This window comes from Bos indicus x Bos taurus, chromosome 24 (genome assembly GCF_003369695.1).
Source record: "Bos indicus x Bos taurus breed Angus x Brahman F1 hybrid chromosome 24, Bos_hybrid_MaternalHap_v2.0, whole genome shotgun sequence".
In the NCBI taxonomy this organism is placed as follows: Eukaryota; Metazoa; Chordata; class Mammalia; order Artiodactyla; family Bovidae; genus Bos; species Bos indicus x Bos taurus.
This window is the reverse complement of record NC_040099.1, coordinates 21,780,799-21,807,775: the sequence shown is the minus strand read 5'-3', so window position 1 is coordinate 21,807,775 and position 26,977 is coordinate 21,780,799. Positions and strand designations below refer to the sequence as shown.

At 47.8% G+C, this 26,977-nt stretch overlaps 1 protein-coding gene across 2 annotated transcripts; it reads right to left on the bottom strand.

The window, feature by feature from the left end:
• Positions 1 to 1,171: 1,171 nt before the first annotated feature.
• On the bottom strand, positions 1,172 to 26,182 carry INO80C (INO80 complex subunit C). Of its 2 annotated transcripts, none has more exons than XM_027525874.1 (5): positions 25,929 to 26,182; positions 10,708 to 10,818; positions 9,385 to 9,532; positions 8,386 to 8,453; positions 1,172 to 1,554 (listed from the first exon to the last, which is right to left on the bottom strand). In XM_027525874.1, exons 1-5 carry the CDS (start codon positions 26,082 to 26,084, stop codon positions 1,423 to 1,425), a joined length of 615 nt encoding a protein of 204 aa, XP_027381675.1. In that variant the 5' UTR covers positions 26,085 to 26,182; the 3' UTR covers positions 1,172 to 1,422. The 2 variants fall into 2 exon arrangements, with proteins under 2 accessions (XP_027381675.1, XP_027381676.1); XM_027525875.1 differs by having other exon boundaries at positions 1,181 to 1,554; positions 9,385 to 9,496; positions 25,929 to 26,173.
• Positions 26,183 to 26,977: the final 795 nt, after the last annotated feature.

The following is a 26,977-nucleotide window of genomic DNA, read 5'->3' as shown; positions in this document are numbered from 1 at the left end:
TGGCTCAGACACCCTGCTGGGGGCGGGTGTCTGAGTTACGCTGAGGCCTCAGATGGTTTTGTTAGTGCTTAGTGCCTCAGCGAAGCCTTGAGTGCTTCAGGGCCCACAGGCTTAGGAAAGGTCCCCGCTCTCCTGGCCGTCAGCCAGTCCCTTTTCATGGGGGAGGGGGAAGCACACAGCACCCCTCCCACCCCCTCACCCCGCCCAGCTACGGGGCAGGGGCTGAATGACACAGGATTCCAGGCAGCTGCCGCTGGCCCTGCAGGCAGCCCCCAGCCGACTCTCGACCTTGTTTTCCCTTTCTCTCATCCAATACTTTGGCCACCTAATGCGAAGGGCCAACTCATTGGAAAAGACCCTGATGCTGGAAAAGATGGAGGGCAGGAGAGGGGGCCGAAAGAGGATGAGATGGTTGGATGGCATCACCGACTTGATGGACATGAGTCTGAGCAAACTCTGAGAGTTGGTGATGGACAGGGAAGCCTGGTGTGCTGAGGTCCATGCGGCTGCAAAGAGTTGGACACAATTTAGCAACTGAAAAACACCACCACCCAGAGGGGCTTTCCCTAAGAAAGAAAAGGAACTTGGGGACCTAATCTCCAAAGCAGAGCCAGCCCCAAGGCCTGGTTCCACTCTCCCCTCCCCAGAGACTTGCGGGAATGGGGCTCAGAGGGGCTCAAAGCCCATCTCCTCCAGGCCCAGACTGCTTTCCTCTCGGAGGAGGGGAAGCGGGTGGCTTCCCGTGCCCAGACAGACGCCCCCATGGAAGGGGTTACAAGGGTCACACCCCATACCTCCAGAAATAGGCCAGAGCTAGTGTTTCAGTCAGCTCAGGCTGCTCTAAATGCCACAAACCGTCAGTGGCTTACCTAACAGGTTCTGGAGGCTGAGAAGCGAGGCTGATTCAGAGACCAAGGCCCAAGGGAAGGATCAAGCCAGGGCAACAGGGTGAGCTCCTCTGTGCTTTCTCCTCCAGCCCCAGTTCTGGACCTCTTCCAAGCATTCTGATCAGAGACAGAGATGAACGTGCTCAAAGCGGGGGTCACAGGGATCAGGGATAATCCAGCCTTACCATCAGGATGCATCGTAGAGTCTTTAAACGTGTTATAAGAGACTCCATAGCTTTGAAGCCAAAATTCGAGGACTTACTTGGGTTAAACTAAAAGCACAATTTTCTTTCTTGTCAAACAACTTTATTTGAGGCAACAACTGAAGTATAATTTAATTCAACAGGAAATATCACACTTGGAGGGAAAACAGAAAAAAAAAAAACCCTCCTTCAATGAAAGCCAAACATTCTTTCCAAGGCACAGCACTGACATTTCCAGATTGACAGCAGGAGTTTGTTTCCATAAAACAAAATCTTGAGCCCAAAGTCTGCCTTGGGAAATGGTTTTCCACCTCATCTCCGTTTCTCCAGGCTCAGGGAACGATGCTTGTGGCTTTCCTCAGGGCCAGGTAGCCCGTGACCACGTCGGACGGCAGCCGTCGAATGTAGGAGAACTCTTCGATGGTGCTGAAGCGCAGCTTGCTCTGCGGGTCCGTGTAGTTGGCCTGGGTGAGAAAACAGGCAGAGAGAAGGGCAGAGAGGTGTTGTTGGCAGTGAGATTCAAGTTCAAGTTAAAAATTAGTTTTCTGGTTTTTACTCAAAGTGCAATCAATGTATCTTCATCATGTCTGACTCTGTCACCAAGAAAGCCAAATCACTCACTGTGGGAAAGACAAGTTAATCTCCCCAGACTTGAGAGATGCTTCAGGGTATGGACAGGAAAGAAGGGGAATAACCACAGCAGACACCTGGGGAATCTTCTGCTTGGCGCCTCAGGGCGGCAGGCACCCGTCCAGAATGCACCCGCCCCCACTCCACCTACTCCAGGGGCGCTCCTCTCCTGGTCCCCCCACCCCAGGCCTCTCCCAAGGCCCCCCAAGGGCTCCCCTGCAGGGCTGGGATGGCCACCCCACCCTCTTCCACTGGAAGGGACTGCCATCAACACCCGCAGCCAGGGGCATTGTCACAACCTGCAATTCTGATCATGTCTTTTCTCATGAAATCTCTCAACGGCTCTTCTCTCTGCTCTCAGGACAAAGGCGCAAGGCCACAGCATGGCTCCTCAGACACTGCCTAGAAGCCCCCGCTTCCCGAGCCTCTTCCTCAGCCACGTGTACCCCACTCTCTGGTTCCAGCTACCCTGGCTCTGACACCCTCCTTCCTGTCCTGCCCATTCGCCCTTTCCTTGCTCAGCAATCACCTTCAGGGCTCAGCCCCCAAAGTCATATCATCTGGGAAGCCTTATCTGCCCCTGTAGGCGGGTCAGGACCCCACCCTGGCGTTCACCTCAGCACCTCTGTCTCCGGTGGAATGCATATCTCTGCTGCTTTTACGTTTATTATCTGTGTGACTCTGACTGAAGTCTAGGCTGTGAGGCTCCATGAGGCCAGAACCCCGTGGTCTGCTTATCACTGGATCCCAGCTGCACTGTCTCCTGGCGCGATGCAGAGCACACAGTGGGCCTACGGTGAGTGCTTGTCCCATAAAAGAGGGATGAGTGGGTGAATGAACAAATGAACGACCAGCACAAGCACGGAAAAGAGAAGTTGTTTCCGCTGACATATCACATTTCTCTTTTGGCCTGTTCTCCCCATATGCAAAGTGGAGAAAACACTCACTTACTGTCTACCTCAGGGCACACGGCTCCTATAGACTTTGAAACAGAAAACACGAGGGTGAGTCATTTGGAATTCCTTTAAGAAATTAGAAAAGATGCCACTAACGTCTAGACAGATAGCAGCCAATTACTCAAGTGTGGATCATCTGTGCCAGCGCCGGTCGACTGCGTGGACCCAGACGCCCAGCGATGCGATGATTTCAGGAGGGAGAGAGGCTGGGTGAAGAGGCAACAAGCTGAAGAGACTGAGTCATGAGTTTCTCAATCTCTAAAAAGTCTCAGTTCTACCACAGGGAGCTTCCTAAAGTGTTTAAGGTCTGCATATCAGGAAACTGAGATTATCCCTAAAAAGCTAAGATTAATTAAAGCTCTATACAAAACAAACCTTTGATCCTTTGCCTTAATCCAGCGACTGCCTCTCTGTACAATGTTTCCTTCAGTGACGCTCGTGTAAAGGAAGGCTTAACTAGAAAAACAGCAGCGGGTCCCTTCAGAGGGACCATGAGGCAGTGAGATGCACTGACTGGCAGGGGAGGCTGCCCTGCAGTTCCCAGCAGAGGTGCCGGCGAATGCATCTGGCTTTGATCATCTGGCCTTCACGGATGAACCAGCCCTGGCCTGCCTCCATCTCTGTGGCTGCCTCACTCCCAACATCAAGCTGTGCCTTGCCAGCCCGCCCAAGTTCAGACCTTACTGCCAGGAAGGCTGCTGAATCGATACTGCGGGACTCAGGGCACCGCTGCACCGACAGGAAGGTCAATGTAAACTTGCACAGACCGGACCTGACCGAGTGTTCTGAACAGAGGGAAGGAGGCCGGGGACCCCCCAGAGATGAACGAGCAGGGAGCTGGACTCCTGTGGTCTGTCCTCCTCTGGACTCCGTCCCTCCAGCCTGAATGAAGCCAAGGCCCCCTCCTCAGAGGGCAGGCAGCAAGTGGCTTTATCGCCTCCCTTGTTGCAGGGAGCTGGGCAGTGAACGCTGGCCCCCACTTCCCCCAGGGCTGAAGCACTTTCCACAGCCTTGTAACCAGGGCTCAACACAGGTGTGACCCTGTGGGCCTTCTGGCCAGGCCCCCACACAGGGAAACAGCCCCTCACTGGAACAGACGTGTCAGCGTAAACACAAGCCTGGCTTTATTTTTTAATTACATAAGTTTAATTTATACAAGTAGCAGGTGAACATATTCTTCTCTTAACAAAAAAAGAAAGAAAAACATTGTCAATAAGACTACAGTCTCCTTTTACAAGTCTAACTGCCTGCCAAGCAGAAGACTGGGTTTGATCCCTGGACTGGGAAGATCCCCAAAGAAATGGCAACCCACTCCAATGTTCTTGCCTGGGCAATCCCATCAACAGAGGAGCCTGGGGGGCTACAGTCCATGGAGCTGCAAAGAGCTGGACATGATTTAGTGGCCAAACAACAACAAGTCCTTTATCTTCCCCTGTAGAAATCACTGCTAGGTGGGCACCTTTCCAGACTTTATATACACATACTCTTACACACACACACACACACGCACATATGCCAGAGAAGCGCCCGGTGACTGGGTGTTTATTCTTACTTGGTAGTACCGTGCACTTACACTGCTTTGTACCACATCTTAAAAGTTTATCCATGTTTTTACCTATACATCAACCTCACAGAACAGGATGAACCCCTACCCCACATTGAATGTGTGCTTAGTCACTTCAGTCATGTCCGACTCTTTGTGACCCTATGGACTGTGTAGCCCACCAGGCTTCTCTGTCCATGGGATTCTCCAGGCAAGAAATACTGGAGTGGGTTGCCATGCCCTCCTCCAGGGAATTTTCCCGACCCAGGGGTTGAACTGCAACTCTTCCTGCATTGGCAGGTGGGTTCTTTACCACTAGCGCCACCTGGGAAGCGCCCCTCACCCCGCCCCACCCCGGTTGACCTTTATGTTGCTTTCAATGTTTTGCTTGCACGTTTTCTCATGAGCATTTCTGCATGAAGCTCCTTGTACACACTATTTCTCTAAGGCACTGGCTGGAAGAGAAGTTGTTACATTGTAGGCCTCTACTTTCCTGTCTCCCTCAGTTCAGTTCAGTCACTCAGTCATGTCTGACTCTTTGCGACCCCACGAATCACAGCACTCCAGGCCTCCCTGTCCATCACCAACTCCCGGAGTTCACTCAGACTCACGTCCATCAAGTCAGTGATGCCATCCAGCCATCTCATCCTCTGTCGTCCCCTTCTCCTCTTGCCCCCAATCCCTCCCAGCATCAGAGTCTTTTCCAATGCGTCAACTCTTCACATGAGGTGGCCAAAGTACTGGAGTTTCAGCTTTAGCATCATTCCTTCCAAAGAAATCCCAGGGCTGATCTCCTTCAGAATGGACTGGTTGGATCTCCTTGCAGTCCAAGGGACTCTCAAGAGTCTTCTCCAACACCACAGTTCAAAAGCATCAATTCTTCGGAGCTCAGCCTTCTTCACAGTCCAACTCTCACATCCATACATGACCACAGGAAAAACCATAGCCTTGACTCAACGGACCTTTGTTGGCAAAGTAATGTCTCTGCTTTTGAATATGCTATCTAGGTTGGACATAACTTTCCTCCCAAGGAGTAAGCGTATTTTAATTTCATGACTGCAGTCACCATCTGCAGTGATTTTGGAGCCCAGAAAAATAAAGTCTGACACTGTTTCCACTGTTTCCCATCTATTTCCCATGAAGTGATGGGACCAGATGCCATGATCTTCATTTTCTGAATGTTGAGCTTTAAGCCAACTTTTTCACTCTCCTCTTTCACTTTCATCAAGAGGCTTTTTAGTTCCTCTTCACTTTCTGCCATAAGGGTGGTGTCATCTGCATATCTGAGGTTATTGATATTTCTCCCAGCAATCTTGATTCCAGCTTGTGCTTCTTCCAGTCCAGCGTTTCTCATGATGTACTCTGCATGGAAGTTAAATAAGCAGGGTGACAATATACAGCCTTGATGTACTCCTTTTCCTATTTGGAACCAGTCTGTTGTTCCATGTCCAGTTCTAACTGTTGCTTCCTGACCTGCATACAGATTTCTCAAGAGGCAGGTCAGGTGGTCTGGTATTTCCATCTCTTTCAGAATTTCCCACAGTTTATTGTGATCCACACAGTCAAAGGCTTTGGCATAGTCAAGAAAGCAGAAATAGATGTTTTTCTGGAACTCTCTTGCTTTTTCCATGATCCAGCAGATGTTGGCAATTTGATCTCTGGTTCCTCTGCCTTTTGTAAAACCAGCTTGAACATCAGGAAGTTCATGGTTCACATATTGCTGAAGCCTGGCTTGGACAATTTTGAGCATTACTTTACTAGCGTGTGAGATGAGTGCAACTGAGCGGTACTTTGAGCATTCTTTGGCATTGCCTTTCTTTGGGATCAGAATGAAAACTGACCTTTACCATTTGTTTTCCTAAGAATATGCACCAATGTAACTCCCATCTCAAAACAACCATATAGGAGGATGTCCATTTCTGTATGTTGATGGCAAGGCATAGAAGCCAATGTCTTCATTTCTCCCCTATTCAATGGGTCTTTTTTCTAACTATCAGTGAAACTGAACATCTATTTATCAGTTTCAGTGAAACTTAACATCTGCGTTTCATCCTTGTAATTGTCTATTCATAATCTTTTAGTTGATTCTTCTATGGGATTGCTCCCTTCTCCAGGGGATCTTCCTGACCTAGGGATCAAACCTGAAATTGCAGGCAGATTCTTTACCATCTGAGCCACCAGGGAAGCCCCTCAATGATTTGGTAGAGTTCTTTGTATATTCAGAATGTGTTAATTCTTACATACAGTAGGGCAAAAGGTTATGTATAACATGACAAGTCCTTTACCAACGGCATAAAGGGGCCTGGAACAATGCTTTTCAACATGAACAAAATTCCCTGGTGGCTCATACAGTAAAGTATCTGCCTACAGTACGGGAGACCCGGGTTCGATCCCTGGGTCAGGAAGATCCTCTGGAGAAGGAAATGGCAACCCACTCCAGTACTCTTGCCTGGAAAATCCTATGGACAGAGGAGTACGGTAGGCTACAGTCCAAGGGGTCTCAAAGAGTTGGACACGACTGAACGACTTCACCTTCAATGTGTAAAAACCACTGTATTAGCAGATGAGCTGCCTGGAAACGGTGACGATAAAGCTATGATCTAAGGGGCCACCCTCCAAGTCATAAACCATGGCTGCTACAAGCTCAGCACAAAATGGAACAGGGGAAAATTTCCACTTTGGGCCAGAACAGAATAACTGGTGCGAGACTAGTTCTCCTTCCATAAACAGCTACTAAAATGGGTCAAATATACAAGGCAACTATTCTCTGGCAGGAGACAAGAGATAGCCTAAAACTACATTTCTCTCAAATGGAAGCTCCCTCAGGGGACCTTTCGGAAGAGACACACGCCCATGAACAGATGAAAGGAAGAGCCCACCAGACACAACCCCCACACACCGCTCCCTTCCCCCACCCCCCACACTGCTGCTCTCCCTGTTTCTTAGGCTCATTATATTTAAGGTCTGTGTTAATAAGTCTGAAGAGTATATGCTCCTCTCTGGAAGAAAAGCTAAAAACATACAACTAATCCAGAGAGGAAAACTAATTAAAAAAAAAATCTTTCCTAGTGTAAAATGTGTATCATTAATTTAGTTTGTTACAGAGGTTGGAGTCATATATTTTCATAAAAAAGTAAAGAATTTAAATGAGGTATATGGGCTTCAAAAAATGAAGTGTCTCATTATTTCCACAGTTATGAGAAGAAGCCCACCTTCCAAATCTAATAATAATGAAAAAGCATGACAAAGTTCTAAAAACTTCTATACTTCATCCACATTCTGAAAATAAGGAAACAAGATTCTCTGGGGTACACCGAGGTTCATGGACTTGCCCAAGTCCCACTCATCGAACGACACTGCTGGTTTTCAAACTGTGTCCCCTAGAAGCACCACAGGGGTCCCTGTGGTGGGGAGTGGGCAGAAGGACAGAGGACCAGACCCACATGGGGCCACAGTGAGCAGGTGGGCTCCAGGGCATTCTGTAAAAGCTTTCATTGGAAAAGGGATTCTGATGCTTAAAAATAAATATGAAAACCACTATCTTCACTGTAGTGCCTCTTTAGAAAAGTTTACATTTTTTTTTTTTTAAGTACAATCATCTCTAAGATGCAGGGAATTTTTTTAACTTTAGCCAACAAAAAAAAAAAGTTTCTTTCATGTTATCTCATATAGTTAACAAGGAGAGGAAAGGAAAGTAATACCCAGGTCTCCTGCTTTCTGGAGCAACGCCTGCTCCAGGCTGCCCACACGGATGCCCCAGGTTGCTGCTGCTGCCTTTTAGTTGCTAAGTCATGTTCAACTCTTTGCAACCCCATGGACTGTAGCCCACCAGGCTCTTCTGTCCATGGGATTCTCCAGACAAGAATACTCAGAGTGAGGTTGCCATGTCCTTCTCTCGGGGATCTTCCCGACCCAGGGATAGAACCCGTGTCTCCTGCGTGGCAGGCAGATTCTTTACCACCAAGCCACCTGGGAAGTCCCCGCTCTTGGTCGCTGCCGCTCTTAAATAACTGCATAAACGCTTCTGTACAAACCCATCACCTGTTCCCAGTACACGAGCCCCAGGCAGGACCAGTGTCGCTATTCAACACTGTCTAAATAGAGGGGACAGTGAAATCTCCTTTTCGGCTCAGTGTTATATGACATAGAGGTGTGATGATACTCACAAGAAGACCTGAAACATCAGAATACTTCTTAGCTGGTTTAAAGGATGGAGGAGCATCAATACTGAAGTCTGGAAAAAAAAAAAAACAAGAAGCTAACTGAACTGGCTTTAAAGCATTCAGATCCCTTCCCCTTTTTCCCTAAAAATATTGCTTGATAATATTCCCAAACTTTCTACCTTGTGATTAAGTGCTCAGAGAATTCTCTGGGGAAATAATACAGGATGCCATAGGCCAAGCACAGTCTTCAAGTATGGCTCTGCCTTGTCCCCAGGGACCCTCCACTCCAGCAGAACCACCAGAAAGCTCATTGGCCCACCAGCTGCTTTCACAGTCTCTGGCTACACAGGCTGATGGTGATGAGGTGTCAAGAACCCACTAATTGGATCTGAGCATCCGGACACCGGAATGTCCACACCCAGGCATCTGACTAGCTCATCTGTCATCAGTCTGAGTCACCCCGACGAAACACACGCCGTGGGGCAGGAGATGGAAGGAACTTTGAACCTGTACTTTCCACTAAAGTGGAGCAGAACATACAACAGACATTCGGAAATACTGTAGTATAAAGCATTAACTCTGAAAAACACTGGCTTGGAGAGTAAAACAGAGCGGGCCTTTAAGCTGGTGGTGAGAAACCCTCCTAAAGCTTGGGCAACATTTTACTTGGAAACACATTTTAAGAGTAGACTTTTGAATAAGCAGTTTGTCTAACAGCAACACCCATATCATCATATCTGGACCTGCTTCTCCAGATTGAAATGTTAACAGTGACACTAAAAACCACACATCCATGACAACGCCAATACACACAGATTCAACACAGAGTATAAAGCTATGAGGAAACACACACATAATCTTCCTATATTGATACCACTGTAAAATTCCTAAGCTAGAAAATGTTTCTCCATGAACGCAAACATGATAAGATAATGCAGGTTTGTTATAAGAAGGTTCCTAGGCTGAACATTATGAACACATAGGAGGGTCTAGACAGCTCACAGTTGGGATCATTCAGTTGCCATGGCAATGCCCTTTCAGAAGCCAGGATCTGTTTCAGGTTCTTCCAGGTTCTGTTCTTCTTGCCAGCCACTGCACCACCATGGCCAGAATGCTCGAGGCGCAAGCGTGGATTAGAAGAAACAAAAATCAATGGAGACGATCATTTCAGAATCTGACATTTATGCTTATTCATAACTGTAATAAACCTTTCATTCAATCAACAGTCAGTGTACCCTAAGGCTTTAAAAAAACATATTACACCATATACCTTAAGCTTACTTATAAAAAAACACAGCTTTTGGATTTTTAAAATGCATGAGTTAGTCGCTGATGGAACAGAAATAAAGGGTTATTCTTTTAATATGTACATAGAAAATCACATCCTTTATTGGGTCTAACTTTATGGAATTCACTCATGAATTTCTCACTACTTTAAAGTAAGTTTACTACAAAGTTAGATTTAAACACATGACCACATCTCTCAGTTCCCTTCTGAGGGCCAGTCTCCACCTTGTAAATTACTGGGGCTCCAGGAAAACCCAAAGAAGCCTCCCTCATGACACGGCAAGCTTTCTGGAAATTTTTTTTCTTTTTTGTCTTGTGAAGATAAAATGGAAAGAACACAAAAGTTACAGGCACTATTAATGCTGAATTTTCAAAGGTAATTAGTGAAAAATAAACTGTAATGGTATAATCAGAATCATGGAATTTATCCTACCCCTCAAGAACAAAAGAAAGAGGCACCTATATCTACTTGATAGCACAAGACCTTAGATGTACCTAAAGAAACTAGTGAGGCGCATTCCTCCTATAATTACTGCACACCTCATCTAAATCTCACGAAAAAAGGAAGGCAAGCAATCATCCTGGAAATGACACCCTAAAAACAGTATCACTGAATGAATTCCACAAAATCCTTGGGAACTGGGAGAGCCACAGGAAGGGCTGTCCTGCCCCCAGACCTCAAACCACAGTCCCCGGCGGAGGGCGTGGTGATGCAGACTGAAGGAGAAAGGCCACCAGCGCTGTCTGGACTCCAGACCGACCGAGTGAGATCAGAGGCCGAGGCATGGTGGTTTGGTTATTTATAAAACAAATTCGATGCTTCTGGGGCTCAGAGCATAGTGAACCCACCTGACGGTGCAGGAGACCTGGGTTCAATCCCTGGGTCGGGAGGAAACCCTGGAGAAGGGAATAGCAACCCACTCCAGTATTCTTGCCTGGAGGATTCCATGGTCAGAGGAGCCTGGTGGGCTACAGTCCATGGTGTCGCAAAGAGTAAGACATGACTGATCAGTGGACACTTTCACTTTAGATGCTTACCACAAAGTTGGGATCCTTAAATGGCAATGGTTTGGCAGCTTTCTCCATGGGTCCTGTGCTAAAATCAGAGGGCACCATCTTATTCTCAGTCACACCATCCATGCTGATACCCTTAAAACAAAATAAGAATAGTATGGGGTCAGTGTCCTTTAGCTGAGCTTCCTAACTCAGCTCTCAGCAAGATGTAAGATGACAGCACCAGACACAGGAGAGCAGACAGGGTGCCCGGAGCCCCAGACGGGGATCTGCATGGGGTGGGGTCGGGGGAGAACCTGCCAGGCTGGGATCTGCACCTGTCTGTGCAGAGGCCACAGTGGAGGCAGCCGGGGGACCCCAGCTACCAGACGTCCTGGCTCCTCTGTGTGCCAAGCACAGGTGTCCTACCACTACAAGGTGAAAACTGAGGCTCAGGCGGACAGGTCCAAGGCCCCACAGTAACTGCCTCTGGATTCAATCCAGCTGGGGCCAATGCCAAAGCCCCACCATCCCTGTGACTCCACGTGGCCCCTGCTCCTACTGATCTTGTTAAATTATGTCTTGAAACATTAAGACCAAAAAGATTCCAGTCCCTTGAAGGGTCTCCAATCAGAGAACCCAGGCTGGTGCTGGCACGCTTCAGGGCACAACAGAATGCATTGTGAGCATTCTGAGCGAGGACAATAGACGGAGAGGAGGCAGGAGGCCTCGGTTCAGCTGGCTGCAGCAGAGAGCGCCCTGACAAGCAGGCTCCCGGACTTTAAAACAAAATGCCTTTTAAGCTAAGAATCAAGAAGAAAAAAAAAAACAAGCCAAAGCAAGAAATCACTTCTGATTTGTATTGCAATTTCCAATCTTCCCAGACTGCAATAAACTGTTTTTTAATGGATACACAATTTATACACAGTGAAAGGCACAGATCTTAAGTGTAGATTTCATGAGTTTTGCCAAATGTTTCCATTTGTGTAACCCAGATCCCTGTGGAGACAGACTTTTTCCATCTTTCTCAGAAAGTTCCCTCAGGCCTCCTCCTGTTCAGTATCTTCCACCTTCATGGTCCACCATTGTTCTGAATCCCACGTTACTTTGGCCCGTTCTAGACTTTATGAGTGAAATCCGACAGCACGTGCTGTCTGCTGTGTTTGGCTTCCCAGCATGGAGTTTCTGAGGTTTATCCATGTCACAGCATGGACCGGTGGTTTGTTGCACAGAATTTGTATACCGCTCTTAAGGTGGTATTCCCCTGAATAGGATGTACACAGTGTGTTTACCCATTTTCTTGCTGATGAAATGTGGGTTGCTTTCAGCCTTCAGCTATTATAAATAAAGCTGCTGCCAACGTTCTGTACAAGCCTCTGCATGGATGTATGTCTTTACTTCTCCTGGGTAAACATCTACATGTGGGATGGTCAGGTTACACAGTAAGCACGTGTTTGTAAGAAACCGACTAGTGTGTGCGTGTGTAGTCGCTCCGTCCTGTCCTGTTCTTTGTGACCCTTTGGCCTGTGACCTGCCAGCCTTCTCTGTCCATTGGGTTTTTTCAGGAGAGAGTCCTGGGGTGGGTTGCCATTTTCCTCCTCTAGGGGATCTTCCCAACCCAGGGATAAGAAACTGACATACCACTTTCCCAAACGGGCTGCCCTCTTTCACACTCCTAGCAGCAGAGTGCGAGAGTTCTGGTTGTATGTATAGATCCCACCCCTACCTGCCCCCCTAAAATGGCCTCCATGTGGGGGAAGGCGGGAGGGGGAGATGGGGACCACTCACTCTGTTGCAACAGCCCCCTGAAGGGCTTCTCCTCAGACACTTCCCAGACTCCTCTCCAGGGTCTCCCCTCCCTTCCCCCCTCCCCCGACCCTGGGCCTGTGCATGACCCCTCTGCTATCCGGATGGCCCATCCCCTCATCCGTCCCCCCATTCATAGCTTCTCCTAACTTTTCTCCTCTCCAAGGTCTGCTCAGATGTCCACTCTCTAAGAACTAAGATCCCTCCGATTCGTCATCCTTTCCCCACCATATGTAGCCATAGTTCTCTCTCTTTCTTCTCCTTTCCACCCCTCCCTCCCACAGTCCTTCCTTTATCTGGCCCTTCCTCAGTTGTGGGGTTCAGAGGAGGCCTGAGGCCCACTCCATTCTCTGCAGCATGCTCAGCGACACACTGTTAAGATGTAAGTTTGATGTCTGTCCCCTGCTGACAGCTGCCCAGGGCTTCCCACCACCCTTGGGATCAGGCACAAATGCCGGCCTCCTTTCCAGCCTCCCCTCTCTCTCCCCCTCCCTCCTGTAATTTGTATTTTCTGGTCCCCAAACCCATGGAGTCATTTTCTGCCAGCATAAATGGTCTTCAGTGTTTTCCATTTTTTATTTATGCTTCATAAAAATTTCCGTTGGGATTAGCTCATGTCAGTTTTAATTTTACAAGAAAGATAAGATCTAGCATTTTGTATGTAACTAACTTCCATTACCCTTGTGATTTTTCCTTCATGGTCCTAAAATTTCTGTGGGTATTAATATATGTGTCCTGGGAGACCCAATTTGATGGAGCTTTGGTTTTTTCCCATCACATTTAATCAGTAACCAACATTACCTTGCGCAGTTTTGGCCAGTTGTCAATGCTATTTTGTGTTGACTATTGGTAAGAGTAATATCATAAATTGGATACATAATTAACAGCTGTATTTAACTCTTGGTTAGTCAATGAAGGGCTTCCCAGGTGGTTTGAGTGGTAAAGAACCTGCCTGCCAACGCAGAAGACATGAGAGACCTGGGTTCAATTCCTGGGTTGGGAAGATCCCCTGGAGTAGGAAATGGCAACCCACTCCAATATTCTTGCCTGGAGAATCCCATGGACAGAGGAGCCTGGTGGGCTTCAGTCCATAGGGTTGCAGAGGGTCAGACATGACTGAAGCGACTTAGCATGCAAGTAGTCAATGAAATGATAGCAGCTTTGTGAAACAGGCAGGGAACAACAGACTGGAACAAGGAGACACAGAGGAGAGAGGTGAACAGATGAGGAGAGGGGCCAACCCGAGAGTGAGAAGACACAGGGGCCTGAACATCCGGCTTCACCATCTGGCCCAGTCTTCCATGCCTGCGTCTAACCCAGCACCTAGCACAGAGAAGCACCAAACAATCACTGGCTGATTAACTGATTGGAGTTAAGGAACAAGACAATGCAGCATAACTCTGTCAGCATCCGTTTTTGAGATGTATATGTTCAGGGGTTTGTCGTAAGGAATCTCCTCTGGATGGGAAGCAGCAGCCAAACCCAAAGAAACACAGGAAGGCTAATTCAGAAATGACTGGGTTTGGTTACCTGCGGGTGCAAGGGAACAGGGTGGAAGTAAGAGAGGAGTAAACATCTCCAAGTATAGCTGTCCGTAGTTTTGACCTTTTGAGGCATGTTCAGTTCAGTCGCTCAGTCGTGTCTGACTCTTTTCGACCCCATGAACTGCAGCACGCCAGGCCTCCCTGTCCATCACCATCTCCCAGAGCTCATTCAAACTCACATCCATTGAGTCGGTCATGCCATCCAGCCATCTCATCCTCTGTCGTCCCCTTCTCCTCCTGTCCCCAATCCCTCCCAGCATCAGTCTTTTCCAGTGAGTCAACGCTTTGCATGAGGTGGCCAAAGTACTGGAGTTTCAGCTTTAGCATCATTCCTTCCAAAGAACACCCAGGGCTGATCTCCTTTAGAATGTTAAAGTTTCACATACAAATAGATGGACAAATCCAACAAGTATGGGGCAGCAGATAGAAAAAATGGAATGCACACAAGAAACCAAAACAACCTGAGGTTTGAGTGAATAACACAGACACACTAAAAGGGAGGAAGGGAGAAATAACGTTAGTGATATGAACACAGTATTCCAAAAATATAACTCAAGGTGAGAGGCAAAAAGAACCATGAACAATTGGGAGGTTTGTTTCTCCCAGGAGTACAGGTTAATGGTTCTGAAACTACTTAATATGCGTTCTAAGATGAGGCAAATAAGGAATGAGGGACAGCTAGAATGAACAGCCTGCTACTGGACTGAAATCACAGGTTAGCGATATAAATTCATGGGTTTAACATATAGATAGAAAGATAAACATGGAAATGGGGACTTCCCTGATGGTCCAGTGGTTTAGAATACACCTTCCGATGCACGGGACGTGAGTTCAATCCCTGGTCAGGGAACTAAGATCCCGAATTCCACAGAGTGACTCAGCCCACAGGCCATGACTAGAGAGTCCGCGAGCTGCAACTCCTGAAACCTGCCTGCTCTAGGGCCCATGCCGTGCAACAAGAGAAGCCTGCACATCACCACTAGAGAAAGTCCACATGCTGAAATGAAGACCCAGGGCAGCCAGATTTTTCTTTTAAATAATAATAATAAAGAAATGGATACAGGAGCATGGGGGACGGTCATACACACACTCACACACATGACCCCCTACATTTCCTAATTGCTTCCAATGAGATGGCTAGAAGCAATGAACATGTCAACCGCAAATCGGCTTGCCAAGGGCATTTGCCATCTCTGCCTCTGTGGAGGACTGAACCCCGTGCTGCTGCGGCTGCACATGCCCTGAAGGGAGTTCAGGGTGGAGAAGAGCAGCGAGGCCCTCTGTGCTCCAGGAGGCCTGGTGGACAGCTCCTTGCTGCTACTGCTAAGTCACTTCAGTCGTGTCCGACTCTGTGCGACCCCATAGACAGCAGCTCCTTATTTTCAGGAACTGAGTTCATGGTCCCAATCCTTGTACCTCCTCCTATCTACAAAAGCACTAAATCCCTTCATGGTGACATCAGCTCCTCTTGACTAGAGGAAAACCTTTTGTAAGATAAGCATTTGATTGCATGGAACTCTTCACCAAAATCTTATTTATCGACCCCCCACTACCTCTCTGGAGCAGTTTCTCCGAGCTCTTTGAGGTGCTGTCTCCTGGGCTGTGGTCCTCATTTTGCCCCAAATAAAGCTTAACTCACAGCTCTCACATTGTGCACCTTCTACTGGTCAACACGCAACAGGCACACCAGTGCTCAGATCCTGGTTTCCAGGTATTGTTCTCCAAGAACAAGTGATCTTTGAAGAAACAGCTGATTCCAGGACTGGGGCAAGAAAGTACAGCATGAGTTTTTGGTGCCAGAAGGTAAGAAATCACTTGTATCAGTTTGCTAGGGCTGTGTAACAAAATATTAATACCACAGACTGGGTGGTTTAAATAAGAGAAATTTAGTTTATTAAGGTTCTAGAGACTAGAAGTTCAAGATCAAGATGTCAGCAGGGCTGGGTTTTCCTGAGACTGATCTCTTTGATTTGTGGGTGACTGTCTTCTGACTGTGTATACACGCCCCTATGACAGCCTCCCTCTTATGAGGACACCAGTCAAATCGGATTAGGGCTCCACCCTTATGACCTCATTTAACCTTAACTACTAATGGCCCTATTTCCAAATATAGTAACTTTCTGAGGCATGCTGGGGGTTAGGCTTTTAACAAATAAATCTTGAATGAACACAGTTCAGTCCATCATGGCACTCAAAAAATGACAGAGGTAAAGTAAAAGACACAAGAGTCAGTTTGAAGAGGTTCCCACTAGGCAAACCTGGACAATTTGCTCAACATCATTAGTCATTAGGGAAATATATCAAAACCACAATGAGGTATTACTCCATACCCACCAGGATGGCTCTACTCAGAGGCATAATAACATGTGTTGGTGAAGATGTGGAGAAACTGGAACCCTCACACACTGCTCGTGAGCTGTACAAAGGTGCAGTTACTTGGAAGAACGTCTAGTGGGTCCTCAAAAGTTAAACACAGAATTATCATATGACCTAATAATTCCAGTCCTAGGTACTTAGCTAAGAGAATTAAAAACAAATGTTTATGCAAAAACTCATACATAAATATTCATAGAAGCATTATTTATAATAACCCAAAAGTACAAACAACCTAAATATCCATCAACCAATGAGCGCATAAATAAAATGAGGTTCATCCATACAGTGGAATATTCTACAGTTGTAAGAAGGAACGAAGTACTAATACATGGTACGACATGGATAAACCCGAGTATATTATGCTAACTGAAAGAAGCCAGACACAGAAGGCCACCTATTGTATGGTTGCATTTAGCTGAGGCACCTAGAGTAGTCAAACTCACAGAGATAGAGAGTAGGCCAGGGGTTGTCAGGAGCTGGCAGGACAGGGGACCGGGGAGTGCTGCTAATGGGCAGGCGTTGCTTTTGGGGGTCACGACACCAGCGAGGAGCAGGCCAGTGGGTGTGGACTGCCAGGACACAGGGCCTATAGGGCGGCCCATGTTAAGGGAGAGAGAGAAAAACAACTCTAAGAACTACATGGTGAGCATCAGGTCAGACCAGAAAAGCCCAGCCAGCCGGGGCCAACTCGAGAAAAACAGGTGGAATGTGAAAGAGGTATCCTGGGGCCAGATCCACTTTAAGATTCAGCTTCACTGAGTTTTTCATAAAGAAAATGACTGCTTACATAATGCTGTTTCCACCAGGGAGAAAAGAAACCAACGGAACTGCTCAGAAGCAAAGAGGAGATACTTGAGGGCAATGAAGAACCAGGCCCAGAAGGCTCTGCTGGTGATTCCAGAACCATCCACAGAACATGCCTGGCTCGCAGGGCACCGTCCTCAGCAGGGGCGTCAGCTTTTTCTTCTGAACCAGAAGTGTGTGTGCGTGTGTGCTAAGCTGCATCAGTCCTGCCTGACTCTGTGTGACCCTGTGGACTGTAGCCTGCCAGGTTCCTCTGTCCGTGGATTCTCCAGGCAAGACTACTGGAGTGGGATGCCATGCCCTCCTCCAGGGGTCTTCCCAACCCAAGGATCAAACCCGAGTCTCTTATATCTCCTGCATTGGCAGCGGGGTTCATTACCTAGGAAGCCCCCGACTCCTAAGTGGGGAGGCTCAGAGGTGCTGGGTGCACAGGGAAATCCCGGGAGGGAACACAGAACAGCCCTTTGATAAGGGTTGTTTGCTCCCAGGTCCTGGGAGGCCCAGGAGGACGCAGCAGGAATGCCTCGCTGGACCTGGGCTGCTGAGGAACGCAGGTGCTTTGCAGCCCACGTGGGTTGGGAGGGCAGGGACCCCACCTGGAGACAGACAGCAGCCAGAGGGAGGGAGGCAGTGGGAGGAGAGGCCTGCTGCTCGGGCTGCTCCAGCAGTAGGAAGGGATTGACGAGGCCGCGCTCTAGCCCTGACCCCAGCACCAACCGAGCCCTCCTGTTTGTCTGATCACCTTTTCCTCGCCGCTTCCCCGTCCGCAGGCCAGACCTCCAGCAGCTGAGGCGGGGACAGGAAAGGACACCATCCTGACACCAAATGGGCCACCGTTGACCCGGAGCCGCTTCCTGACCCTGAAACAACGACTGCTGGCTTCCCTCTCTGAGCAGGTGCAAAGAACACGTGGCTCTGGGCCCAGGGCTGGGTGCTCTGCTTTTCTTTCCCCTTTAAACCCACCCTCTGTGGTACTCCACCCTCGGTCTTCCCTTCCCCTGGGCTTCTGCCAAGCTGGACGCCTGGGTCTGTTAGTGACGAGATGAGAGGGAGAGACCTTCTGTCCAGAGGAGGATTGAGTCCGGGAGGCAGGGCTGCAATTAATATGTGACTGCTAAGTCGCTTCAGTCGTGTCCGACTCTTTGTGACCCCATAGACGGTGGCCTACCAGGCTTCTCCGTCCCTGGGACTCTCAAGGCAAGAACACTGGAGTGGGTTGCCATTTCCTTTGCTAAGAGACTTTAGGAGCTGAACGGTTGAAGACATGACCGCCCTGCGATCAGGAAAGAAGTGACGCCTGGCCCTAAGGGGTGTCTACTCTGCAACACAGAAAGAGCTAAAAAGACCCTGATGCTGGGAAAGATTGAGGGCAGGAGCAGAAGGGGACGACAGAGGACATGAGTTTGAGCAAGCTCTGGGAGTTGGTGATGGACACGGAAGCCTGGTGTGCTATAGTCCATGGGGTCGCAGAGTTGGACACGACTGAGCGACTGAACTGAAGTCCCAAGGAAGAGAAACCCAACCCGCCAACAAAGGAACACCTGACAACCCCTACGTGACTCCAGAATCAGCCAGGCCTCAGCTTGCCTGCCTGGAGATCCCAGTCACACAGCTTCGTGTCTCCAGGGCAGCTCGCAGGGTCCTGACTCCAACCGAAGGGTAACTGGGGCCTTCTCTCTGGTTACACAGAGAGAGACAAATGTCCTTTGTCTATCATGTAAGAACCCAACACCCAGTTACATCTATCTAATAGTAACCTAGATTCAAACACCTGAGCCTAGTCTACAACGCAGGGCTACTGTAGGGTTATTACTTGAAACAGCAAAAATGTGAGATGTAATCTAACATCCAATCAAGTCAATTAAGTTAGAGCACTTAATTCCTTGTGAAGACTATCAACACAGAGAAAGGGCCAGGAAACAATGCTAAGTGGAAGGCAGGGCCCACAATGTTATACACCAAATATGGTTTATGAAAACCTGTATCTACAAGTAGGAAACACAAATGATCATAGTTGTGGGGGAAGAAGACTGGCTGGTGTTTTATGGCCACTTTAAAAATAGAAAAAAGAAAACTAAAAATATGGTTTGTTTGAAAGGTGAGGTAGAATGATCGCTTGCTTAAATGAATAAAGCAAGCCAGGATAGTGTTCTCCAGCTGCCTCCAATGGCAGAAGAGTCTACTGTCCCCTGTACTCTGCACTAGCCTTCTAAAGAAGCAACTGTTGCCTCTCAGCTTACATGATGTTATGATAACTGCGTCACCATCATACATCAGCCGATTAGGTAACCTATTAGTCTGTAGGTCAATTAGGTTTCTCTGTAGATTTTATTAACCTGAACAGCCACTTGGAAAATATAAACTGCCCTGTATTCATAGAGAAGGACTTGCGGACACAGAGGGAGGAGAGGGTGGGACGAATTGAGAGAGTATCATTGACATATATATAGACTACCATGGGGCTTCCCTGGTGGCTTGGTGTTAAAGAAACTGCCCGCAATGCAAGAGACTTGGGTTGGATCCCTGGATCAGAAAGATCCCCTGGAGAAGGGAATGGCAATCCACTCCAGTATTCTTTCCTGGAGAATCTCATGGACAGAGGAGCCTGGCGGGCTACAGTCCTTGGGGCCACAAAGAGTCAGACATGACTGAGTGACTAACACACATACACACATAAACTGCTGCTGCTGCTGCTGCTGCTGCTAAGTCGCTTCAGTCGAGCCCGACTCTGCGACCCCATAGACGGCCTCCCACCAGGCTCCCCTGTCCCTGGGATTCTCCAGGCAAGAACACTGGAGTGGGTTGCCATTTCCTTCTCAAACGCATGAAAGTGAAAAGTGAAAATGAAGTCGTCCAGTCGTGTCCAGCTCTTTGCGACCCTATGGACTGCAGCCTACCAGGCTCCTCTGTCCATGGGATTTTCTAGGCAAGAGTACTGGAGTGGGGTGTCATTGCCTTCTCCGACACATAGACTACCATATGTAAAATAGATAGCTAGTGGGAATTTACTGTATAACAAAGGGAGCTCAGCTCAGGTGCTCTGTGATGACCTAGAGGGGTGGGATAGGGGTAGGAGTGGGAGGGAAGCTCAAGAGGGAGGAGATGTATGTATACTTATAGCTGGTTAAAAAGCAGAGATATTACTTGGTCGACAAAAGTCCGTCTAATTAAAGCTATGATTTTTTCAGTAGTCATGTATGGATGTGACAGTTGGACCATAAAGAAGGTTGACAGCCAAAGAACTGATGCTTTCAAATTGTGGTGCTGGAGAAGACTCTTGAGAATTCCCTGGACTGCAAGGAGATCAAACCAGTCAATCCTAAAGGAAATCAACCCTGAATATTCATTGGAAGGACTGATGCTGAAGCTGAAGCTCCAGTACTTTGGCCACTTGATGCAAAGAGCAGACTCATTGGAAAAGACCCTGATGCTAGGAAAGATTGACGGCAGGAGGAAAAGGGGGCGGCAGAAGATGAAATGGTTATATAGCATCAGTGAATCAATGGACATGAAGTTAAACAAACCCCAGGAGACAGTGAAGGACAGGGGAGCCTGGCGTGCTGCAGTCCATGGGGTTGCAAAGATTCAGACACAACTTAGTGACTTAACAACAAATAGCTGATTCGCGTTGTTGTACACCAGAAACTAAGGCAATATTGTAAAGCAACTCTCCTCCAATTTAAAAAAATGCCCTGTATTGATCTAATAAAATCTTCCCCCCACCCCAAAGCATTCTCTGCACCTGGGATATGGTTATATTAGAGATCTAATTGTATCTTCTCAGATGTAGAGCAGTAAGAATGATGTTAAGACAGGCAGTCAAGAAAAAGAATGTAGATTCTGGGTAGTCCATTTGTATCTCAATACCAACTCTATCACTTGTCAGCTGTGTGACCACAGAAAAGTTACTTAACCTCTCTATGCGTCTGTCTTTTTATCTGTAGAATAACAATTCTCAGAGGGTTGTTCTGAGAATTAAATGAGACAGCAATTAGAAAGTACTTAGAACAGTACTTGGTATACATAGTAAAGTGAAAGTGAAGTCGCTCAGTCGTGCCCGACTTTTTGCGACCCCATGGACTGCAGCCTACCAGGCTCCTCCGTCCATGGGATTTTCCAGGCAAGAGTACTGGGAGTGGGTTGCCATTGCCTTCTCCAGGGTATACACAGTAAGTGCCCAATAAATATAACTATTATTATTTATCACGATTGCTTTCACTTTAGCACAGTGTATCTGTTTTTCAACCCAACTTAACACTAGTCATTTTCAAAGTATCAGGACCAAAATGGGTGGGAGGTGGCACTTTCCAAATTATAATGTAAGTAATCAATAAATATGTTAGTTACACTGAAAATCTAAATCCAAAAAGAAGACTTGTAGTTTTGTACAGATGTACTACTTAGCAAGCACAAACACTAATGATTTCTGCTGAACTAAAGATTCATCCTGATGAACTAATAAAACAAAATTGTTTTAGTACTCAAAGTATTTAATATCACTTTACACGGCTGACATAAATGAGACATCTATAAATGCTTTGCTCCAAATACTTTCAGGTCAAAAATATTCCCTTCAACCCCTGAGGATTTCCAAGCAGTAAGCCCTTTATATTTCATCCATTCATTCAATTTTACTTCAGAAAAAGCATGCACCTTCTGGAAAAGTAAAACCCACCTTAAGAATCCATCAAGTTATTTTCACTAATTTCAAAAAGCACTCTAATGTCTATGTGAGTGTCCTTTGTAAATTTTTAAATCCCATGAAAGGTTAACAGACACTGTTTAATTTTTTTGTAAGACACAAAATAGCTGAAATGACTGAAGTAGGGAAATTTAAGATACTGAAAGATCTGTAAAGTCCCTTTTAACTCAATAACTATGATCATTTATATAGAAAAACACTCATTTCCCATTGATGACACTTTGAGCATCCTGACACTTGGGCATAGCTCCAAGTCTGGAAGGCCTTCCCTAGTCAAACTGTCCACTCCTCAAAGGCCGCCTCTAGTCCCTCTTTTCTCCACTTCTCCTTCTCTGGTGACCATCTCTGGCTCTGAGTCTTCATCTTCCTGTGTCCCACCACTAAGGCACCAATACCAGAAAAGACCCATAACTGGCTTTGGGACATGGTTAGAAATGATGAGATTTTCCCATTTCAGATATGTGACAGGCAGAATTCAGAGATGGCCCTTAAGATTCCAGGTCTCTGGTGTATACACACCTTGACCCCATTTTTACGCAAATGCTAATGTATGTACCACTGTGAAGCGATCTGTGATATATTGAAGGGAAATGCAACACATATCTTATATTTGAAATAAAATTAAGGTCTCAGGTCAGCTGATCTTAAAGGAGACTATCCTGGTGGGCCTGCCCTAATCACATATGCTCTTTAAAGCTGGGCTCAGAGTCAGAGACAAGAGAAGTCAGAGATGTTTGAGGAGTGAGAGGGATTAGACACAAAAGAGATTCTCAACAGTTGGCTTCAAAGACGGAGGAGACAGTGCGTCAAGGAACTTGGACGGGGACGAACTGACAGCCAGGAGACAGGGACTTCAGTCCTACCACTGCAAAGAACTGAATTCTGCCAACGATCTCAGTAAGGCTCAAAAAAGATCCTCCCTCAGAGCATCCACCCAACAAACCAGCCCAGCCGACACTTTGATTTCAGGGACCAGGGAACCAAACCTATCTCGTTGTGCCTGGACTTATGACCTACAAAACCAGGAACTGATAAACCAGTGTTATCTAAGCCACAGAATTTGTGGTCATCTGTTATGATAGCAGAAGAAAACTACTACAACATATGTAGGTCATTCTCTCCTCCTGGAAGGATTTTGGGAGGGCAGAGACAAGCGATAATCCACTGAAATAACTTAAGCTTACTGCTGGAGACAGAACAGATATAAATACTTGCTGACTGAACTCAACAGAAACATAACCGAAGGCTGAGGACAATTTAGGAAGATGCCAGGCAGCCCTCAGGGCAGCACTGTGCTAATGCCTGCATTTACTGCGGACCAGGGAATGAGGACGCAATGTTATGTTGGTGGTGGTGGTGGTTTAATTGCTCAGGCGTGTCTGACTCTTTGTGACCCCATGGACTGTAGCCCACCAGGCTCCTCTGTCCATGGGGATTGTCCAGGCAAGAATACTGGAGTGGGTTGCCATGCCCTCCAGCAGGGGATCTTTCCAACCCAGGGACTGAACCCATCTCCTGCCTTGCAGGCAGATTCTTTACTACTGAGCCATTTGGGAAGCCCTGGTGCTATGTTACAACAGGGGGGAAATCTAAGACTTCTGGAGACAGAAGATAATTTTTTTTTTCCTTCGTGAGATGCTGAGGGTGGGAGTCAGGTAACTGGCTATCCATCTCATTAGTTAAACACCAGCTGGGGAGAAGTGAACAAAGAAGTCACTATTCCCGGGAATGCCCTTCTCTTTCCAGCCCAAAAAAGGGCTGAGGCTGCTGAGATGGAGGGGACTCACAGGAAGAACCTAGGCAGCCCTTCCCATTACTGAGAGTTCTAAGACCAGCAAGGTTGCGATGTCCACCCAGTGGGGTTACTGGAAATCCCCCCATTCAGAAGGCATTCATCCACTTTCTGAAGCTTGCTGTGGTGGTGGGAGTTGATGAGCAGTGCTACCTTGGGTCAAGACAATCATTCCTCTCAATAGGTACTGACTACATTCTTTGGTCTTGGCACAGCTGGATATCAAAATGCACTGAGCACAATACTGGGAGAAAGTACTCACAATGCATATATCTGGCAGAGAACTCCGTGCGTGCTAGTGCATGCATGCTAAGTCACTTCAGTCGTGTCTGACTCTTCGCAACCCCTTGGACTGTAACCCACCAGGCTCCTCTGTCCATGGGATTCTCCAGGCAAGAACACTGGAGTGGACTGCCATTTCTTCTTCCAGCCAAGAATACGTAAAGAATTCTTATACTTTAGTTCCCTGGTGGCTCAGTGGTAAAGAACCCACTTGTCAACGCAGAAGGCTTGGGTTGGATTCCTGGGTCAGGAAGATCCCCTGGAGAAGGAAATGGGGAAACACTGTTTCACAGAGAAATCCAAACACACACAAAAGAATATGCTCTGTAAGAAAAGAAACGGTGTTAGTCACTCAGGAGTGTCCAACTCTTTGTGACCCATGGACTGCAGCTCACCAGGCTCCTCAGTCCATGGGATACTCCAGGTGAGAATACTGGAGTGGGTTGCCATGCCCTCCTCCAGGGGATTTTCTCAACCCAGGGGTCGAACCCAGGTCTCCTGCGTTGCAGGAGATTCTTCACCGTCTGAGCCACCAGGGAAGCCCTATGCTCTGTATGATTCCATTTATATTCTGCTCAAAAAGACAAAGTCAGTCTATGGTGGGAGAGGTCAGAGTAGCAATTACCTCCAGTTGGGAGGGAAGAGAGTACCAACTGGAAAGGTCACCAAGGAATATTCTGGGGCTCTTAGAAATGCTCTCTATCCTAATCTGGATGGTGGCCACATAGGTGGGTACATATGTAAAGTCACTGGTCTCTACTCTTGCATGTCACTGTATGCAAATCATACACAAATATTTTAAAAGGAAAAAAGTGCACTGCTGCTAAGTCACTTCAGTCGTGTCCAACGCTGTGCGACCCCATAGAAGGCAGCCCACCAGGCTCCGCCGTTCCTGGGATTCTCCAGGCAAGAACACTGGAGTGGATTGCCATTTCCTTCTCCAATGCATGAAAGTGAAAAGTGAAAGGGAAGTCGCTCAGTCGTGTCCGACCCTCAGCGACCGCATGGACTGCAGCATACTAGGCTCCTCCGTCTATGGGATTTTCCAGGCAAGAGTACTGGAGTGGGGTGCCATTGCCTTCTCCGAAAAAGTGCGCTACCAATTACCAATGGAGAAAACCATAGACAGCTAATATCGCTAGACTATCCTTCTGGGTGAAGGATGCTACACCTTGTGTTGGAGAGTACAAAGTAACACACTCCATCTTTGCTCTCTCACGGCTTTAAATAAAATACAGGAGCCAAGAAAAACACTTATCTAACCAAGCTACTCTTGTGCTGCAAATGCTTTTCTGGAATCGTGGAGCCCGGATCGCCCAGATGCGGTGAAGTCGTGCCAGGCGCTGTGCTCAAGATCTTTACGACCATGATCTCATTGAATCCTCATAACAACCCTATGAGGTAAGACCAAACCTACTCTGGGGCAGGGAAACTAAAGGTCAAAAAAGCACTTTCCTGAGGATGAGGGAAATCATCCGTAGCAATACATCTTTATATTCCTCCACACGGTTCATTAGGGCGCTCTGCACCTCACAGGTATCTGGTAAATGTCTGAAGAATGGAGCAAGGCGAGACACACGCGAACTTCTGCTTAACTGAAACTCACATTAAGGAGAAGTCCGGAGCCTCGCTCCAAACGAGACTTCGACGGGAAGAGGTGGCCCTACGATTAAGGCAATAACAGCCTCCCCACCTCCCCTGTTCTAGACAATGCAACGCGGATGGTTATTTAATCAAAACCCACGTAGCCAAAGTAAGAGGGTGCGGAGAAGTTTCACTCGCACCAGAGACCGCATCTACGAAAGAGGTGTGACTGTACAGCCCCGCCCACAAGAAACGCCCAGCCTCGCTGAGCCCCACCCACTCGGGCCCGCGCATGTGCCCTCGAGCCCCTGGGATCGGGAGGGGGAAGGGAATGTGGGCTTCCGCGCATGCGCAGATTAGGCGAGTGACAGCGAACCTGCGCAAAGCCGGAGGCGGACACCTTTTTCTTCTTGCTGGCGCTGTAGCCCCCGGCGCTGCTGCCGTTGTGGGAAGGACTGGCCGGCCTCTTCTTGCTGTTCCGGGCTATCCCCGGAGTGGACGTGGTGGCCACAATGGGGATCTGAGCCGCCATTCCCACCCTGAGCCTTGCTCCTCCCCCCCTCCCCACTCGGGTCCCGGTGCAGGCCCTGGAACTTCCGGCCCGCTGTACTTCCGTCTCGATGGTTTGAAAACCCGGCCCGGACTCGGAGAGCGTGCGTTACTTGTCTCTGGGCCAGATCTAAAAGGCGGAGCTCGGAACAGTTTGTTCCTTCCGGGCGGGACGGCGTCTGCCAGGGCCGAATGCAGCTCCTCTCGCGTTCTGACGCCGGGCACGTGCTAGGACATCCCCAGGGATGGAGGAATAGACCATCCCACGATCTGTTCTGATTAAGTGGATTTTTAAAAAGTTAATCACCACGTTGTCTCTTCTCAGGTCAGAAGATTGATCCCTTTTGTTGCCTGTAAGTATACTTGTAAGTTTGTACTTGTAAGTATACAAGTCAGGGCATTGTCTGTGGACCAGTACTGCGACGCTCCTGGCTCTCCCCTTAGACGCAGCCTTGTTGCTCAGAAGTTTGTGTTTCGTGGTACCCAGATAAACTTGAAGGGTAGAGTGGCTGCTAACCTTGTAGGGGTCATCGACCCCACTGAGCATCTGAGCTCCCCCTCCACACCTCCTCGTGCAAGTTCAGTCGCTTAGTCGTGTCCGACTCTTTGCGACCCCATGAACTGCAGCATGCCAGGCCACCCTGTCCAACACCAACTCCCGGAGTCCACACAAACCTATGTCCATCGAGTTGGTGATGCCATCCAACCATCTCATTCTCTGTCATCCCCTTCTCCTCCTGTCCTCAATCTTTCCCAGAATCAGGGTCTTTTCAAATGAGTCAGCTCTTCTCATGAGGTGGCCAAGTATTGGAGTTTCAGCTTCAGCATCAGCCCTTCCAATGAACACCCAGGACTGATCTCCTTTAGGATGGACTG